The following is a 20922-nucleotide window of genomic DNA, read 5'->3' as shown; positions in this document are numbered from 1 at the left end:
TCAAAACAGTCTAACAATGGAGTGCATGAACGTTGACCAAACGTATCCTTTGGAGTTTACCATTCCACTAACAACACCAAAATTCCTGTGACACCAAGGCCTGAGAGATTGTAGATCAGTCTACATCTTTATTAGGTATCCAACTAACCATTAGGGTGGGTCAAGGGTTATATGGAAAAACGTGAATTCGATCGTATCTAACCAGATCAAGGTTTTTTTGATTCCATTTAGGGTCCTTAACAACTGGTCAAAATTTGAGAGCGATCGGTTGCGCCTACGATTTGCGCATCGCGATTGAAATTTGTATGGAAATTCGTATGGGAAAACATGCTTTTTTGTATTTTTCCTATTTCATCTACTAATTTAACTAAAGTCATAATACTAAACCCGTTAAAGTATAGTTCATGATATACCTTACAACTTTGCCGAAGACAGCAGGGTGCTAAAATGCTCACAAAAAAAGTTATTATGCTCCAAAGTGAGGTATATCGAAATATATGCTGAAAATGACTTTTTCTGCCATCACTGCCCGCTGGGTCAATTATAAACTGCTATAGCACTTTGTGGATGCAATCTATCAATTTGGTGTCTTCAGCAAAGTTGTTTGGATTTACATGCTCTTTGAACTGCATTTGGACATAAGTTGAAAATTTCACCGCATAGGTGGCGCTGCGATACAAACTTTTTTATTTCGCATCCTAGAGCTTTGGCGTTTTCGGCAATGTTGTAGAACATGAGAAATTATGAAAATTTGTCGAAGACACCAAAGCTCTAGCACTCAACCCAGCGAAGTTATAGCGAAAATAGTAAATCATATCTCAAAGTTTACGTTTTTGTACTACGTGTGACATATGTACTACATTGCAGCTACCTTGGAAGTAGGTAATTGTACATATTAAAACATATATTTGAGAATACTCCTTCCTTATCTGCCAATATAACTAATATATTACGAATTATTATTATTATTATTATTATTTATTAAAGAGGTTTTAACAAAAAGTCATTCGCCTCCGAATATATAACGAATGATATTTCTTTTAATCATAGTGCGAGGTAGATGTATGTTCAAGTAGTAAACTCTCAGCGTAAGCGATCTACCAACGCTATTGAGGATGTAGCCCCTCTGATTTTTTTTTTCGATTCACTTCCTGTATAGTGACATACTAAAACATTTTTCTGTGCACTATACTCGATAATAAATCTTTCAATTCCTATGGTACTAGTGATATCACATTTTCCGAAATAGCACTTCGTGGAATGTCATTTCCCGGACTGTTGTCCTTAAAGTCATTTCACGGAAAGAAGGCAATGAGCCATTTTACGAGACGTTTCGGATCAGCTGATCGCTCATTTCATGAATGAAAATTTGACAGTTAATATCAATATCAACACTGTTGTCGATTCGTAAAATAGACTATGTTTCGTACTATGTTAATATAAACATCCTATCCATCCTATCCTATTCAAAGAGATCGATCATTCCGGCAAGTGTGTTATTCCAGGAAATGGTATTTCGGGAGATAAAAGAGTTATATTTGGTATAAAATACAAATATCTATGTATCTATGTATATAAAAATGAATTTCTGTCTATCTGTCTGACCCTTATGCATTCGGAAACTACTGAACCGATCGGTCTGAAATTTTGTATGTGAATTTTTCTGGGGCCGGGGAAGGTTCTCAGCTTGGTGTGAGACGTCTCCGGTCTCTGGAACGGGGGGCTCCCGCACAGATAACTTTGCGGGGAACGTCCCTATGGAGCTGTATGTCAAAATACACAGTAGGCAGGCAGTACGACGTTTACCGGGACAGCTAGTATAACATAAACGATTCATGGCACTATAAGAAGTATATAAAAAAGTGCAAAAACGTAAATTTTTGAATATGATTAACTACTTTTGCTATAACTTCGCTGTGTTAAGTGCTAGAGCTTTGGTGTCTTCGACAAATTTTCATAATTTTTCGTGTTCTACAACATTGCCGAAAATGCCAAAGCTCTAGGATGCGGAATAAAAAAGTTTGTATCGTAGCGCCACCTATGCGGTGAAATTTCGAACTAATGTCCAAATGCAATTCAAAGAGCATGTAAATCCAAACAACTTTGCTGAAGACATCAAATTGATAGAATGCATCCACAAAGTGCTATAGCAGTTTATAATTGACCCAGCGGGCAGTGATGGCAGAAAAAGTCATTTTCAGCATATATTTCGATATACCTCACTTTGGAGCATAATAACTTTTTTTGTGAGCATTTTAGCACCCTGCTGTCTTCGGCAAAGTTGTAAGGTATATCATGAACTATACTTTAACGGGTTTAGTATTATGAGTTTAGTTAAATTAGTAGATGAAATAGGAAAAATACAAAAAAACATGTTTTCCCATACGAATTTCCATACAAATTTCAATCGCGATGCGCAAAACGTAGGCGCAACCGATCGCTCTCAAATTTTAGCCAGTTGTTAGGGACCCCAAATGGAGTCGAAAAAACCTTGATCTGACAAAAATGTTCCGATGACCCACCCTACTAACCATCCTTTCCCATCCCTCAGCAGTCGCAAGTACGTGATCAGGACAATTCTCGACCATTGGAGGATTGCGTCAGTCTTGCCCAAGAGTCAGTGGTTAGTCCCAAATCTTTGTGCTTTGGTTCGGCCGGGAAGGAGGCAACCCTCGTAACAGTGGTCTGGGACTGTACCACCCACGAATTTGTGCGACTCGTCTCATGCTAATGATAATTTTGCGTAAGATTTTCGACTGGAAGTTTAATGTTTTGGAGATTTTGGCTTTCTCAGTCTAGGGAATCCAAACGATTAAATTGGCATTGCCCGACGTTTCGGCCTAATTTATTTGGCCTTTTTCAAGGGTAAACTAAAAGAGAACAGTTTTACAATTAGGGACATGTACAAGATAATTTTAACATTTAACCTTAGTAAGGTCTTGGGGTCTTTTTTGACCTTTTTCAAATTTCAATTCTCTGTAGCTTTTGTTTAACGAATCCTAGCAATCTGAAATTTTCTGACAATTATTTTTTCGCGGAAATAAACCTTTCCCAAAAATCAAAAGCATTGAATGACCCCTAGGGGCGCTTCCATAAAAAAAGTTACAAATAAGACCCTGGGGTCATTTTTGACCCCAAAGTTTGGACAGCTCGCAAAAATCAGTGGCTTGACCGATTTTGGATCTCTTTGGCCCAAATGAAAGGGGCACAAGTCTAGTTTTCAAAACCACCGGAGAAATCCGGATTCGGCCACTGTGGCCACCGGGAACCTGCTTCAACTGAAAAATGCCGCTTTTGAGACCCTAACTTTGGCAAGCTATAACTTTGCAACCAAACAAGTAATCCGGACCGTCCAAGGGTCGTTGGAAAGGTATTTACGTGGACTTTGATTATAGACATTAATATTCACTAATTATTGAGAACCGGTTCCGAAAATCCGGAACATCCGAAATATTAGTTTTCATCATTGCTATGTGCATGAAAATCCACAAATGTATTCCCTTTATACATTTTATTGCATTACTTCTCTGCACGCTTCACTGAAATGAGGCACATATTGTTTAAGACCAATTTTGAAGGGTTCTGGGCAGGTCTGGTCAATGCGGAACGGGTTACAGGGACTCCGGAAGGTGGTGAATTGGGTAACGACAATGAACTTCGTATAGTTTTCGCTCCAAAACCCGGCGCCTCATGGTGTAACCTTCGTGGATTTTCATATCTTCTTCTTCTTCTTCTTGGCGTAACATCCCTACTGGAAAAAATCCTGCTTCTCAGCATAAGTGTTTTATATGCACTTTTACTAGTATATACGGGAACCAACATATTTTGGACACAGCAACGCGCCAATATTTTTTGGACACTTACGGCAAAAACAAATGGAAGTGTCCAAAATATATTGGCGTAACGCTGTGTCCAAAATACGTTGATTCCCCTACTAAAATTTTTCTCTGCCAATCATTAGTTTACATATGTATATCGTGTGGCAGGCACGAAGATACTATATGCGCATGGGAGTAAGAGTAATTTCCCTTACGAAACGTTCCTAGGCCAACCGTAAATCGAGCCGTCACCCTCTGCATGGTCATGCTAAATGCCTTTGGGGCCAGCTATGGTTATAGGGGCCCCAAATGAATAGTCATATTGGTTCCACGTGGTCACCGGAGTGGCCACCGGAGCAATCCATATTGTATTACTCTCAGATTATTACAATAAATGTAGGCTTCGACAGCTAAATTTAAATCATTTACATTTATAATTGTAATGTTCTGGTATATAAATGAACAAATGATGATCTCAATATTGTCTTGCGAATTTTACTGTGAAGATTACAAATTGGGTTCGAAACGTTGGAGCCAAGAAAATAAATTCGTAGGCCAATTTATTATGCAAGCCAGACCAAAGTTTGTTCAAAGATCAAAGATGATTTCGGTCTTTCCAGGCCATGGTCATCAGAGAAACTGTTTTACAGCATAAGTAGACATTTAGCAGCTGACCTCATATTGTGTTTCACACTTGAGGTGCAAAGTGTGGGCAACCAATCTGTCATTTGGTTCTTTGTGATCAAATAATTGATTATAAAATGATTCCGTACTTTAGAAAATGAAGTTTTCCGTGTTTTAGAAATAGAAGTTATACTGAGAATCACTCCAAAAGCTTCACCAGGAATTTCTCCAGAAGATGCACTGGGAATTTCTGTAGGAGTCAAACCGGGTATCTCTCTTTGAGGGATTCACCGATAAATCATTTAAAATTTCCGCGGAAAACTTATCTAAGAGTTTCCCGGAGAATCTATTGAAGGAATTGTCGGGTCAATCTCCTTCGGAACTTATGAAAATTTCTGGCAAAAATTCCGAAGGAACTCTGGAAGGAATTTTCGGACGACCACCCGAAGAAATATCCTGAGAGACTACTGAACGAAATTCTAGAGATCTACTGAAGAACTTTCTGCTAGAAAGATTCTTAGTAGAAACCCTAGAAGAATTAGAGATGGAACTCTTAAGACAATTCCTGTGGAAGTCCTTGAGGAATTCCCAACTAACATTTTTGCTGTATAAGAGCTTAAAGAGCATTCGTCCAAAGTCGTTTGTTCTATAAACTACTATGCAGCTACGTTTGTTAGTACCATCGTTGGGGGTGAGAATGGGTCAAAAAAGGATACTCAATGATTGTTTGTTAAATAACAAATGCAATTGAAGTCGGAATAACTTTTTATTTGGGATGTATACTCTTCTATGTGGTAATGATTGTCGAGCAAGAAAGTATGACGTTATTTGAATTGCTTACTAAACTACAAATCATTGAAAATTGACCCAATCTCACCCCTTAGAGGGGGTGAGAATGGGTCAAAGTAATCGAAACCCCCTATCTAGGAATATAAGTTAATTTTATTGATCATATCTAGTAAACCTACCTAAAACACAATGTTATCATGACGAATAAAAACTTAGGTAATTTTAAAAGACGAATAATCCACCTAAAAGGCTTAATACATCGAAAAAATGGTTGAAATGTGATAAAATAACGTTAGTATCCTGTATCGCCATTTTTGGCCACCATATTCATCCTCATTTAGAGTTTCAACCTCCATGAGAGGAGGGGGATTACAATGAGGGAGGGGTGCATTGAAAAATTGATTGTAAAAAAATATTATAGTTGTAGTATACTGCATAAGAAATGTTTAACCAAACCCTCCGTTATATACTCTTATGTACATGATCATTGGCCTCTATATTGCTAAAGCAAATCACTCCATCTCGAGATAGAGGAACGCTATTACGTCTATTTTGTGAGGTTACGATACTATAGTACTCTAAAGATTAGTTGATGATTAGAGGAGCAGTCCAAACTCATGGGTGTATTGTTATAAATGATTTTAGGCACTAAACGTATTAACACACTCGTTTTACACTTCTCGACATATTTTCGAAAGAAAACGTGCTTTTATAAAGATACGGTAAACATGGCACCACTCTAACGTCAAATGGGGACTGAATAACAAGTAGATTTTTCAGTTAAGGTTATGTGCACTCGATAACTTGGTTGACCCAATCTCACCCCCATTCTTAATATTTAGACATAGGGTCAAAAATATTGAATTTTTAAATAAAAAGAGCAATGACATCCCGCTTATTTCATTGCATCAACCAGGTAATACCTACAGCTAATCACTTATAAGTAAATTTATGGTTAGGTACTTGTGTGAAAAATTACGAAGGAGAAATTTTGTCAGGGTGATTTACTAGTAGTTTCATCATATAAGTTTAGCCACAAATTTAACAAAAAACGATTATTGCTAAACATATTATTCTGCGTCATGACGTGTAAAAACATCTTGACGAGCTATTTCAAATTTTATGTTTCTCCGTTTTGACCCAATCTCACCCCCCAGACCCATTGTCACCCCCATCGACGGTATGTTAGTAGTTTTTTGTTAGTGTTTTTTTTTTCAAATTAAAAAAATAATAAAATTCTCTTCTGGTAGAATTACTGGTGTAACGCCTGATATTTTTTTTACAGAATTTCCCGATAAAGCTCCTTGATGATTTTCGATAGGAAATCTTAGAGGGATTCCCGATGAAAATCGCAAAAAAAAAAAATCGAATAAAAGTCTTTGAAGAATTCCATGTAGAGCATCCATAGAAACTATAAACCAGAAACATTGAGCATTTAGTGGCACTCCTACAGGATTTCTCGGTGAAACTCCTCTGAGTGTGCCTACTGTAAATTCTAGAGGAATATCCGGTGTAACTAATGAAAATTCAAGAGGAATTTCAGGAGGAGCTAGAGGAATTCACGAAGCATCTGTGTTGCAAAGCTCCTACAGTTATTCACAGCAAAACTCTTGGAAGCTGATGGATCTCTCAGATCTCTCAGAAAAACACATAGAGAATGGGAAATTCTCTTTGGAACTTTTAGAACGATTTCTGAAGAGATTTTCGGTGGAACTTCGAGAAAAAATACCAGAAGAATTCCCGATAAAACTCTTGCCAGACTTCCCGATGGAGCTTCGAGAAATAAATCGATGCAACTCTTAGAGAAATTCTCTTTGGAACTCCTTGACGCCCTAGTGGATTTCCTAGAGGGATTCTTGCTGTAACTCCTAGAAGAATTTCTGCTCGAAGTCTTAGAGGAGTTCCAGTGAATGCACTGAAGGAATTCACAGTGTATTTGCTGGATGGATTCAAGGTGGATTAACTACTACTAATTCATAAAATTGGCGGGGTTCCCACAAGTATTCACAGAGCATCTTCGAGTGAAACTTCCTCTGTAACTGGAGGTACTTCCGTTGAAACTTTGAGCAGAATTGCCAGTGAAATTCCGACAGGAACTCCTAGAGGAATTCTCAGTGGATTTACTAAAGAAATAATTAATGGAAGTAGAAAAAAAAACAATTAGTGGAACTTCTACAGAAAATCTATTTGGAACTCCTAAGAGAATTCGTAACGGAACTCCTAGAGGATTTTCCTGAGAAACTCCTAGAGGCATTTCCGTTGTAACTTCGAAAACTGTTCTTAGTTCAAAAAATTACTACTGGCGAGAGAATTTGCGTGGCAACCTCTAGACGTTGTGGAGAAAATCCTTAGTTATATTTTCAATCTTTGGAGATATCCTCGATTGAGTAACACAATAGCACTCATATTTGCCAAAGTTCGTCAAATTACGAAAAGTTACAAAACTAAGTGTAGTAACCTTGTACTACAAAATAACTTCGATACTTAGCTTCAGTTTGAATACAAATTTGCTTGTTATTGAAATGGTTTTCGATAAGTACTAAGCAATTTTGTTGATGAAATGCGTAAAGTGTTGAGCACCATTGATCTAGAGGAATTCCTGCAGGAGCTCCTGCGGGCACTTCTAGACGAATAATAGGTGGGACTTCGTGAGAGATTCTTGTTTGAACTCTGTGAGAGAAATTCTGCCGCAATGCCAAGTGAAACTCCTATAGTAATAATCGTGGGAGCTTCCGATGGATTTTTTTAATTTTCACCAGAGATGAAAAAGGCCGCTGGAATAGAGCAATTTTCAATAATCCTTCCTCCAACAGGTATGAAACCTCCTCATTTCTTCATCTTTGTATTTTATAATTTACAATAACAATTTTTGAGTTCATTTCCAGTGAGAGTGCGCTCATTGATAGTAAGATTGCTGCATCTACAGTAATTGTTGTTGTGAGAATACTAACAAAAAATTACAAATCTATACATTTGTTGGTAAAGAAACGTGATCATACTTGCAACACCATAAGTAATTCCTAGTGGAAGTCCTGGTAAAATTCTAGGTGGAACTGCCTCATGAATTTCCGGTATTTTTATTTTGGAATCTCCAGTTTTTATGGAATCTCTCGAATACTATCATACACCCGGAACTGTAATGTTTTGCTATATTGTCGTTATTCTGCAGAATGACGTAAGTGACTATACAATTTTGGCTCCTTTTTAGTTATTCACCTAACAATCTATCGGTCATTATTTTACTTTTCTTTCGTAGATGCAACCGAATGCGTGATAATGTTAGCACCATCGTACAAATTAGGTTCCCGTATCCCGTATCACACACAATAATGTCTTGGATTTCTTTACATGCACGTAAGCTCTAACTCACATCATAGTCAGTGCTGAGATGTCATTTCGACATATCCAAATTCAACCACCTACAGCACATTTTAGATGATGATCCCGAGAATATCGTATATTGTAACATGTGTGGCTAGACCAGTCCAGTGTGTTTGCAGATGATACGGGAAACCTATTTGTACGATGGTGCAAACATTATCACGCATCGGTAGATAATGACAAAATCTTGCATCATAATCTGGCAGAAATATGACAGTTTTATTATTTTACGAGACATATACAAGAAAGTCAGAATTAAAAAAAAAAAACGCTCACAACAGTATGGTGAGCTTCCGAATGCCTACTTTTGTTGCAGAAAAATGAAGTAACACAATTGGGGTTACTCCGGTGGTCACTCTAGTGGCCTAAAAAGATCGAGATCTTCATTTGTTCATTTATATACCAGAACATTACAGTTACGATAAATAATAAAAATTGAGCCGTCAAAAGCCTACATTTATTGTAATAATCTGAGAGTAATACAATATGGATTGCTCCGGTGGCCACTACGGTGACCACGTGGAACCAATATGACTATTCATTTGGGCCCCCTATAACCATAGCTGGCCCCAAAGGCATTTAGTATGACCATGCAGAGGGTGACGGGCTCGATTTACGGTTGGCCTAGGAACGTTTCGTAAGGGAAATTACTCTTACTCCCATGCGCATATAGTATCTTCGTGCCTGCCACACGATATACATATGTAAACTAATGATTGGCAGAGAAAAATTTCAGTATATACTAGTAGAAGTGCATATAAAACACTTATGCTGAGAAGCAGGATTTTTTCCAGTAGGGATGTTACGCCAAGAAGAAGAAGAAGAAGATGACTATCGATCTCTTTGTGTATCACAAGAACAACAGATATGAAAATCCACGAAGGTTACACCATGAGGCGCCGGGTTTTGGAGCGAAAACTATACGAAGTTCATTGTCGTTACCCAATTCACCACCTTCCGGAGTCCCTGTAACCCGTTCCGCATTGACCAGACCTGCCCAGAACCCTTCAAAATTGGTCTTAAACAATATGTGCCTCATTTCAGTGAAGCGTGCAGAGAAGTAATGCAATAAAATGTATAAAGGGAATACATTTGTGGATTTTCATGCACATAGCAATGATGAAAACTAATATTTCGGATGTTCCGGATTTTCGGAACCGGTTCTCAATAATTAGTGAATATTAATGTCTATAATCAAAGTCCACGTAAATACCTTTCCAACGACCCTTGGACGGTCCGGATTACTTGTTTGGTTGCAAAGTTATAGCTTGCCAAAGTTAGGGTCTCAAAAGCGGCATTTTTCAGTTGAAGCAGGTTCCCGGTGGCCACAGTGGCCGAATCCGGATTTCTCCGGTGGTTTTGAAAACTAGACTTGTGCCCCTTTCATTTGGGCCAAAGAGATCCAAAATCGGTCAAGCCACTGATTTTTGCGAGCTGTCCAAAGTTTGGGGTCAAAAATGACCCCAGGGTCTTATTTGTAACTTTTTTTTAGGGACTAAGGAAGGTTAAGGAACCTACGCTGTCTATCGTTTTTTGTTATAATTTATAATCAGTGCCACAGTTTCTTTTGGAGCTTCTTGTAGCATTTCTAAACCTGTAATATGGGATTTAGTTTTGTTGTTTTTGTAGGGATTTTTCTGAGTAGACTTACATATGGATAATATTAGACAATTCCTTTAGGAGTTACCTTCGAAATTATTTGAAAAATCACAGCAAATTTTCCAGAAGATGTTACGGGAGTTTTTCCCATATTATTTTGGGAATTTTTCAAACACCTTTTTATTGTTTTTTTTTTTTATTGGTTTAGCAATTCTTTTAGTGATTTTAGTTTTAATTGTTTTAGCCTTTTTAAGAGTATTTTACCCATCAATTTATCGCTTCCATCTGAATTCCTTCGGTAATGCCATTGGTAATTAATTCGAAAATTCCTCTGTGAATTTCTTCAAAAACTTCTTCGACAAATCCTTACGAACTCTTTCTGCAATTTTTTCGACCATGTTTTATGTACACATTTTGAGAATTTATTTCTCAATACCTTTCGGAAATTCGTCGGCAATTTTTTTGAGGAATATTTTGGCAATTACTTTTTCAAATCCTTTCAATTCTTTTAAGATTCCGTCTGTATTTCGAATATATTTTTTAAAGACAATTTCTTCGTATTTTTTTGAGAATATCTTCTGAAATTCTTTTAGAACTTTCTTTAGGAATTTCATCAATTTTTTTTTTGAAAATTCTTCAGGCAGTTGTCTTTTTAAGTTTTGTTTTTGGGATTTTATAAGCTCACTAGCTGTACCCGGCAATCTTTGTCTTGCCTACTGCGTTTTTTGACGTTTCAAGTTTCAAGCCAAGGCCATGACCCCGGTCAAAACGTATGGAAGATCGATTTTCAAAAACTCTCAATTTTTTCATGTTTCATGCCTCATAAACCTTCCTTGGGTGAAAACTAACAGAACAAAACTAAGAAAACCAAAATCGGACCTTCCATTCGCAAGTTATGCGCGGTCCCACGTATGCCACTGCATTTTTATATATATTTTTTCATGTTTCATGCCTCATAAACCTTCCTTGGGTGAAAACTAACAGAACAAAACTAAGAAAACCAAAATCGGACCTTCCATTCGCAAGTTATGCGCGGTCCCACGTATGCCACTGCATTTTTATATATATATATATATATAGATTTGGCAATTCTTTTCGAAATTTCTCTATTAGTATCGGTTACGCAGTCTTAGGCTTTGAAAAAATAATTTTATTATTCACCCGACGTTTCGACATGGGGATAATGCTTTTCTCAGGGGGAACATAAATAAATAAGACAAAACATTTTACCAAAATCGTTCATATTTATTATCCCCCTGATGGAGACACTATCCCCGTGTCGAAACGTCAGATGAATAATAAAACTCGTTTTCTGAGGCTTAATAAACAGACGTAAGACCTACAATAATTTTCATCAAAATCCAATGCTCATGTCACACTACGGTCACCTGGTGGAAATGTTTCATGAAACACTGCGTTGTGCAATATCGTCAATAGAAGGCGCTAGTTTATCATTACAAGCGTGGTCGATGGAAATTGCGCAAGTGTTACGTCTGTTTGTCTCTGGAGTTAACCTTACAGTCGATTTCCAACAGCAATTTGGATATTGCTTTGGCAATTAATTTGTAAATTCCTCTGGAAATTCATTCAGTAATTCCTTTGAGGAATCATTCACGTTTAAATTACCAAATTAATGTCCAAAAAATATAAGAAAAAATTCCGAAAGATTTTCCGAAAAGTACCGTGGGAATCAATAAAAAAGAAGAAATTTCCAAAGGACTAGCTGCATGCATTTGAAGTAAATCATTAAAGCAATCCACAATGTAACTTTTGTAGATATGTAACCGTTTGGTTACAAATTGTTGATTTTTGTTTTGTAAAATGTTGTAAGTGTCGGACCCTCCACGTTTCTTGTGTAATAACAGTAGAGTACCACAGTAGTGATAGGGTCCCGTACCGCTGTAATTGTGTTGCTGCTACCAAAAACTTGAGCATGGCTGAACTAATTAATGGACAGAATATGAAGAGAATGACGGAATGTGGAAAATTAGGATTTTAGCGGCCATTGCCTAAATTTGGCCTCTTTAAAAAACTTAGGCGTCCGTGTGCTAAAGACGTGTTTTTATAGTACAGTGGTTAAATTCGGTTTGAGAATCAAAATCCCCTCCCCCCCTCCCCCCATTGACGTTGGTCAAGTGGATGTCTGGGAAGAAACCTGTTCAGGTAATTTGTGTACCCTGCATATAACAGAAGGACCTAGTTTTTAAATTGAATCGTCCTTTAGGACCTCTTTTGTTTGGACCTCAAAAAGGTCTACCGTCCAGCACACGGCTCGGCCCGTGGAACCGGGAACGGTTCCCGCGCCTAACCGTCAAGGAACATCAGTCCCCATAGGAGGACGTACAGCTCGGGCCGAAGGCCCTAAACGCCAAGGAGCTTTCCCCTCTCGACTTCCCAAGGTGGCCATGCCACGGTCGGTCGATTGCGCCCACGAGGGAAGACGCCAGTGATCCCCCCCCCCCCCAGCAATGCCCGCTGGTCCCGCTCGCCTCGTCATCCGGCGAGATGTACCGGTACCACCGAATAGCATAGGACACACATAACAAATTTACACTAAATTATTACACAGAACAACACGCACACGCCACAATTAGGCATTTTCAATAAGGCCGGAACAAATCTCATTTTCTTCTTTTGTTACAACACTCGTTGACTCGCCAAGGGGGAGGACGATAAATAATAAATATATTTGATGAAAAAATACCCAAACAATTCGGCAAAATCTATAAACTCATCGGATTTGTTAAGAAATTTTCTGAGAATCTCTAGTTTCACTTTAAAATTTTAAAATTTCTTGAAAAATTTATTGGTGTCCCCCCTCAAAATGTTAAATTACGACCAAAATTTTCAGAGGGGGCGGTGACAAAAGAGAAAATAGAAATTTCTGTCAGCCTAAATTGTACAAGAAACGTTAAAGATCTGTGTAGTTTTTTTGTATCGCGAACCGCCCTTGATTACCCAGTAGCGAGCCGACCCTGGGATTGCCGGAGAGATCTTGCATCCTGAGTTGGCCCGGCACTGATAGTATTTACCGATTCGTTTCTGATATTACAAAAAAACAAAAAATACAAATGAAATTTTAAGGCAGTTTTTAAAGATTGCCAAAGGAATTCGCAAAATAATAACAAAAGGTATACCTAAAGAAATTTCCGCTAATCTTACAAAACAGATAAAAATGTCAAACAATTGCGTTTGAAATATCCAAAGGATTTCTGAGAAAATTTTAATTGAGTTTCCGAATAAATTTTCGGTTTCCTTGCCAAAGAAATATCCGAAGAAATTGACGAAGAGTTCCAAAGGAAACGGCGACAAAGTTTTTAGCCATCTTTCCGAAAAAATCTCAAAGGGATTGACGTAAAAATACTAAATGCATTACTGATAAAGATCACAAAGAAATTGTCAAAAAAATTGCTTATAAACAATGCTGAAGGAATCGTTAAGGGAGTTTTGATGGAGACAACCGAATCACTTATAAATATACTATCGACAAAATTTCCAAACGCATTACCGAAGAAATTCCTATAAAATTCCCCAAAAAAGCCATAAGAATTTAAAACGATATCAATAATTGCCTCTAGCATATGAAAAAAGAGTTTATCGACATCGTTTTGCAAAAACATAATTCCTATTGTTCAGTAGGGTAAAGTGGGGTAGGATGTCATTTTTCAAGCTTTCGTCGTTTTCAGTGTTAAATAAATAACTTCATTTGTTCGGTATTCATAGTGGAAATTCCAACTGAACAATATTTGCTAGATCGATTTTTGGCGATTTTAAGAACTAGTTCGTAAATGGGAAATAGTAAAGCAAAGCAAAGTGCTTGGGACTAGCTACACACTCTCAATGTGCACAATTCGAGTGTTCATTATTTGAAAGTCAATAACGGCGGCGGCCACGTCCTTACGATCATTGGGAAAGGGAATGAATGTTAGTTCGACAACCGTTGTTTCAAGAAACCGTGGAATCCACAGCATCCCCGCAGTTGTCTCGGGAAGGAGTATTTATTGGTAGGGTAGGGTAAGGTGTGGATCTTGGAAGCACCATTGGTAGTTGATATCCCAAGTAATAAAATTAATTTTATAATGCTTTTGAAGTATTCTTCAACGCCTGTTCTAAACTGTGCATAAACCAAATAGCTCTGCAAAACGACATCAACTCAACCATAAACCCGCCATAAGACTAAAGCGGCCCATCCTAAGATGCTCTTGGAGAGTTGTATTTAACCCTTCAGCGCGCGCGCCGTTGTAAAAAGTACAACACTACTAAAAAACCTCGCTCGTCGTATACAGCGCGAGCGCGGTGCAGTTTCAGTTGCTTGATAGCGCGCGTCCTGGAAGGTTAAATTTCTCTTAAAACTTGTTGTACTTCCCAAGTTATCCTCAAGGCGAATTGCTCTCTCCTTGTAGAATTCTTCAAGTTCACGATAAACGATGGTCATCATATTTGAATGACCCCTAACATGGATAGCGTAGACATCAACAATCATGCGCCTCCATGTGTTTCTCATTCTCCTTGGAAACACTTGGCTGATAATAAAATCAACAGAAAACCTTAATTGCAAGCAAGAAAATCCGGAAGTTGCCAATTTCCATTGGGAAATCAAAAGATTTTCCATGGGTTTGCCTGTCTGGCTTCTAGAAGGATGTTTTATGCAAACATATCTTGATTCCATTCACTTTTAGTAATGATCACATGATTCCATGAGTTAGGCCATTTTACTCCACCATGGCATTTTGAACTTTGTTCCCCTATATATGGTTGCTTACTAGAGTGGGTCAACGTTGTATGAAGAAACTTTAAATTTGATCGTATCTACCCGGAACAAAGCATTTTCAACCTATATTCGCGTCCAAAGCAACTGTGCAAAATTTGGGAGCGATTGGTTGCTTCCCCGTGTTCCGCATTGCGATTGCGATTTGTATGAATTTAGTATGGAAATACGTTCTTTTTTGCATTTTCTCATAAATTGAAATTTTTCTCTAACTAATGACGTTAAAGTATAGCCTAGGATATGCGAAGACAGAAAAGGGATCCGACGCTTGTGGAAAAATTAATTCGCCTGGTAACTTAGGCCAAAAATTGAGATTTTATTATTGATATTATTTATTATTGATGTTATTCCTTTACATTTACCGAGCAATCTGTACATTATAACTTTTTTCACAAGTGTCAGATCACTTTGCGGTCTTCAGCAAAGGTTTTCGGCATATCCTAGGCTTTACTTTGACGTCATCAGTTAGATCGTTTTAGACGAAAAATTTCAATTTATGAGAAAAATGCAAAAAAAGCACGTTTTCCCATACTAAATTCCATATAATTTTTAATCGCAATGCAGAATACGGGGAAGCAAGCAATCGCTCCCAAATTTTGCACAGTTGCTTTGGACGCTGAAATGAATCGAAAAAGCTTTGTTCCGAAAATCGACTTTGTTGACCCAGTCTATTGCTTACACGCAATCTTGTCAACATCATGATCAACATGAAGTATTTAGGTTTTTAACTATGATTGCATGAAGGTTTGCGCTGATCGAGTTGATTCGATCGGTGGGTTACCCGCTGGTGGTGAAATTAAGAAATAACATCGTCAATAAATTTAGTATTTTTTGACCATCCCTTCATCAAACCCAAGCCCTAAGATCCATACCATTTCTTCAATATCGCTTACCATCAGTCAGCTCTTGGCGGGCCACTCCGGCACTCTCATCAGCCGTCATTATAAATTTGTACGACACCGTGCGCTCGGACCGTTTCAGTGTGAGCTCTTCTGGAACATGATTCCATAAGACACAGACCTGTCGCGGCTGGTTCCGATGGCGTTCGGGATCTTCCAGCTCCGGCGTGGTGCCACACGTTTGGTACACCTTGTAGACAGTACTGGTACTGGTAGGGGTCGATGAATATTCATCATTTGCGGAGTTGGAATCACGGTGGCAGCGGCGGCGGTTCCGGTGCTTCCGTTCCGCGTCAGAGCTGATGAAGATGGTTTTCACCGGGCTGAATGCGATGTCTTCACTGGCGGGGGAGGTACTCAGCTGCTTTAGGCCGATTCGAATATCATCTGCGGGAGATCATTAAATACGTGATTTTTATTATGTCTTGAAATGTGTTTTGCTGAAGGGAACTGGATCTTATTGCAAATCGAGCACAATGCAGTTGAATATGAATGATACTAATAAATCACGGAACCCTTGTAATCTCACGTCGGTGATTATCATACACTCAGGTAACTGTATTTAAGAAATTCATTTGCACCGTTTTGCGAAATTAAGACTATTGTTAGGATCTGTATTACAATGTTTATAACTTTTTCGGAGAAAAAGATGAAATATTAGTAAAGGTATTCAGGAGTTACAAAATAACTCTGGACTATCACAACGAATTTCTTCCGAAAGTTATTCTAAATTATATTTTCACGAACTATAAGCAAAATTCCTGATGACGCTTTTGGAACTTCTAAAAGAGTTTCTAGAGGAATTACTGCCACTGATTGTTCCGTCCTTTTTACATATTGGTCAAGATTTTTAAAGGCATTCGATTTCTTATGAGCATTTTATCATCATTTCTTTTGAAGATCATAAATAGCTTAGTGGTGGTAATGCCTTTCTCCTTAAATATGTTTTCCTAATTTTTCCATCGTCGTACGGAAATGTACAGAATTCTTGACAGAAATTCTATGACATTCTAGAGAAAATTTCTAGGAGTGAATCTCCAGAATTCCTAGGAGGAATTCTCCCAAATTCCTGAGAGAAATTCTTCAAAATTCTTAAAAGGAATTCTCCAAAATCTCTGAGAGGATATTTCCTAAATTTCGAAGATGAATTCCTGAGAGGAATTCTCCAGAATTCCTGAGAGGAATTCTCCAGAATTCCTGAGAGGAATTCTCCAGAATTCCTGAGAGGAATTCTCCAGATTTCCTGAGAGGAATTCTCCAGATTTGCTGAGAGGAAGTCACCAGAACTCCTGAGAGGAATTCTCCAGAATTCCTGAGAGGAATTCTCCGCAATTCCGGAGAGGAATTCTCCAGAATTCCGGAGAGGAATTATCCACAATTCCGGAGAAAGAAGAATCTCCAGAATTCCTGAGAGGAATTCTCCGCAATTCCGGAGAGGAATTCTCCAGAATTCCGGAGAGGAATTATCCACAATTCCGGAGAAAGAAGAATCTCCAGAATTCCTGAGAGAAATTCTCCAGAATTTCGGAGAGGAATTCACCAGAATTCCTGCGAGGAATTCTCCAGAATTCCAGAGAGGAATTCTCCAGAATTCCTGAGAGGAATTCTCCAGAATTCCTGAGAGGAATTCTCCAGAATTCCTGAGAGGAATTCTCCAGAATTCCTGAGAGGAATTCTCCAGAATTCCTGAGAGGAATTCTCCAGAATTCCTGAGAGGAATTCTCCAGGATTCCTGAGAGGAATTCTTCAGAATTCCTGAGAGGAATTCTCCAGAATTCCTGAGAGGAATTCTCCAGAATTCCTGAGAGGGACTCTCCAGAATTCCTGAGAGGAATTCTCCAGAATTCCTGAGAGGAATTCTCCAGAATTCCTGAGAGGAATTCTCCAGAATTCCTGAGAGGAATTCTCCAGAATTCCTGAGAGGAATTCTCCAGAATTCCTGAGAGGAATTCTCCAGAATTCCTGAGAGGAATTCTCCAGGATTCCTGAGAGGAATTCTTCAGAATTCCTGAGAGGAATTCTTCAGAATTCCTGAGAGGAATTCTCCAGAATTCCTGAGAGGAATTCTCCAGAATTCCTGAGAGGAATTCTCCAGAATTCCTGAGAGGAATTCTCCAGAATTCCTGAGAGGAATTTTCCAGAATTCCTGAGAGGAATTCTCCAGAATTCCTGAGAGGAATTCTCCAGAATTCCTGAGAGGAATTCTCCAGAATTCCTGAGAGGAATTCTCCAGAATTCCTGAGAGGAATTCTCCAGAATTCCTGAGAGGAATTCTCCAGAATTCCTGAGAGGAATTCTCCAGAATTCCTGAGAGGAATTCTCCAGAATTCCTGAGAGGAATTCTCCAGAATTCCTGAGAGGAATTCTCCAGAATTCCTGAGAGGAATTCTCCAGAATTCCTGAGAGGAATTCTCCAGAATTCCTGAGAGGGACTCTCCAGAATTCCTGAGAGGAATTCTCCAGAATTCCTGAGAGGAATTCTCCAGAATTCCTGAGAGGAATTCTCCAGAGCACTTGAGCGAAATTCTCCAGAATTTCTGAGAGGAATTCTACAGAGTTCCTGAGAGAAATTCTCCAGAGTTCGTCAGTGGAATTCTCCAGCGTTCCTGAGAGGAATTCTCCAGAATTCTTGAGAGGAATTCTCCAGATTTCCTGAGAGGAACTCTCCAGAATTCCTGAGAGGAATTCTCCAGAATTCCTGAGAGGAATTCTCCAGAATTCCTGAGAGGAATTCTCCAGAATTCCTGAGAGGAATTCTCCAGAATTCCTGAGAGGAATTCTCCAGAATTCCTGAGAGGAATTCTCCAGAATTCCTGAGAGGAATTCTCCAGAATTCCTTAGAGGAATTCTCCAGAATTCCTGAGAGGAATACTCCAGAATTCCTGAGAGGAATTCTCCAGAATTCCTGAGAGGAATTCTCCAGAATTCCTGAGAGGAATTCTCCAGAATTCCTGAGAGGAATTCTCCAGAATTCCTGAGAGGAATTCTCCAGAATTCCTGAGAGGAATTCTCCAGAATTCCTGAGAGGAATTCTCCAGAATTCCTGAGAGGGACTCTCCAGAATTCCTGAGAGGGATTCTCCAGAATTCCTGAGAGGAATTCTCCAGAATTCCTGAGAGGAATTCTCCAGAATTCCTGAGAGGAATTCTCCAGAATTCCTGAGAGGAATTCTCCAGAATTCCTGAGAAGAATTCTCCAGAATTCCTGAGAGGAATTCACCAGAATTCCTGAGAGGAATTCTCCAGAATTCCTGAGAGGAATTCTCCAGAATTCCTGAGAGGAATTCTCCAGAATTCCTGAGAGGAATTCTCCAGAACTCCTGAGATTAACTCTCCAGATTTCCTGAGAGGAATTCTTCAGAATTCCTGAGAGGAATTCTCCAGAATTCCTGAGAGGAATTCTCCAGCATTCCTGAGAGGAATTCTGCAGGATTTCTGAGAGGAATTCTCCAGAATTCCTGAGAGGATTTCTCCAGAATTCCTGAGAGGAATTCTCTAGAATTGCTGAGAGGAATTTTCCAGAATTCCTGAGCGGAATTCTCCAGAATTCTTGAGCGGAATTCTCCAGGATTCCTGAGAGAAATCTCCAGGATTCCTGAGAGGAATTTTCCAGGATTATTGAGAGGAATTCTCCAGGATTCCTGAGAGGAATTCTCCAGAATTCCTGAGAAGAATTCTCCAGAATTCCTGAGAGGAATTCACCAGAATTCCTGAGAGGAATTCTCCAGAATTCCTGAGAGGAATTCTCCAGAATTCCTGAGAGGAATTCTCCAGAATTCCTGAGAGGAATTCTCCAGAACTCCTGAGATTAACTCTCCAGATTTCCTGAGAGGAATTCTTCAGAATTCCTGAGAGGAATTCTCCAGAATTCCTGAGAGGAATTCTCCAGCATTCCTGAGAGGAATTCTCCAGGATTTCTGAGAGGAATTCTCCAGAATTCCTGAGAGGATTTCTCCAGAATTCCTGAGAGGAATTCTCTAGAATTGCTGAGAGGAATTTTCCAGAATTCCTGAGCGGAATTCTCCAGAATTCTTGAGCGGAATTCTCCAGGATTCCTGAGAGAAATCTCCAGGATTCCTGAGAGGAATTTTCCAGGATTATTGAGAGGAATTCTCCAGGATTCCTGAGAGGAATTCTCCAGGATTCCTGAGAGGAATTCTCCAGAATTCCTGAGAGGAATTTTCCAGAATGCCTGAGAGGAATTCTCCAGAATTCCTGAGAGGAATTCTCCAGAATTCCTGAGAGGAATTCTCCAGAATTCCTGAGAGGAATTCTCCAGAATTCCTGAGAGGAATTCTCCAGAATTCCTGAGAGGAATTCTCCAGAATTCCTGAGAGGAATTCTCCAGAATTCCTGAGAGGAATTCTCCAGAATTCCTGAGAGGAATTCTCCAGAATTCCTGAGAGGAATTCTCCAGAATTCCTGAGAGGAATTCTCCAAAAAAAATTTTTCAAGAATTCCTGAGAAGAATTATCATTAGAATTGTGGAGAGGATATCTCCAAAATTCCTGAGAGTAATTCCTGGGAGTTATTGTTCCCGAATGAATCCTTGAAACATATTCTGAAAGAATCCGGGAAGGATATTCTGTGGTATTTTTTGGAAGAATCCTTGAAAAAATTAAGAAATTTTGGAAGATGACCTGAAAAACCTTCGAATGACTGAAGGATTTACTTAACCTTTCTGATGCATCACGTTGAGAACAGCTCGCTGCCGTAGTGCACGGTTTGGGTAAAAAATTACCTTAATGCACAAGGCGGGTGAAGGAATTTCTCGAGAAATAGAGGAATCCCTGGATTTGTTTTTTAAATGAACATTATCAATAACGAAAAATCAATCATTTCAATCGACATTTCAATGATTTCTCACTGTTCCACCAGGTTAGCCTTTTCAATTTCGAATGATCAATATCCTGAGTGCAATCAGAGCCATGATTTGTCGCCTCATTACGTATACAAAATGCTTTCGTTCCGAATCGGGACAATCGTAGCATATTTCCCATGCATTAGATCCGTTTCCGAAGCATGCATCCCCGCCCCGCATACCA

At 38.9% G+C, this 20922-nt stretch overlaps 1 protein-coding gene across 1 annotated transcript in view; it reads right to left on the bottom strand.

The window, feature by feature from the left end:
* Positions 1 to 20922, bottom strand: part of LOC115255403 (protein-glucosylgalactosylhydroxylysine glucosidase-like) — a 71088-nt gene that overhangs the window by 37459 nt on the left and 12707 nt on the right. Inside the window, exon 3 of the mRNA XM_029853472.2 lies at positions 15873 to 16265. Within this exon, the coding sequence (XP_029709332.1) occupies positions 15873 to 16265 (393 nt within the window). The remainder of the gene's footprint in view (positions 1 to 15872; positions 16266 to 20922) is intronic.

Source organism: Aedes albopictus, chromosome 2 (genome assembly GCF_035046485.1).
Source record: "Aedes albopictus strain Foshan chromosome 2, AalbF5, whole genome shotgun sequence".
Taxonomy (NCBI): domain Eukaryota; kingdom Metazoa; phylum Arthropoda; class Insecta; order Diptera; family Culicidae; genus Aedes; species Aedes albopictus.
Note: the sequence above shows the minus strand (reverse complement) of the source record. Positions and strands in the feature narration are given on the sequence as shown.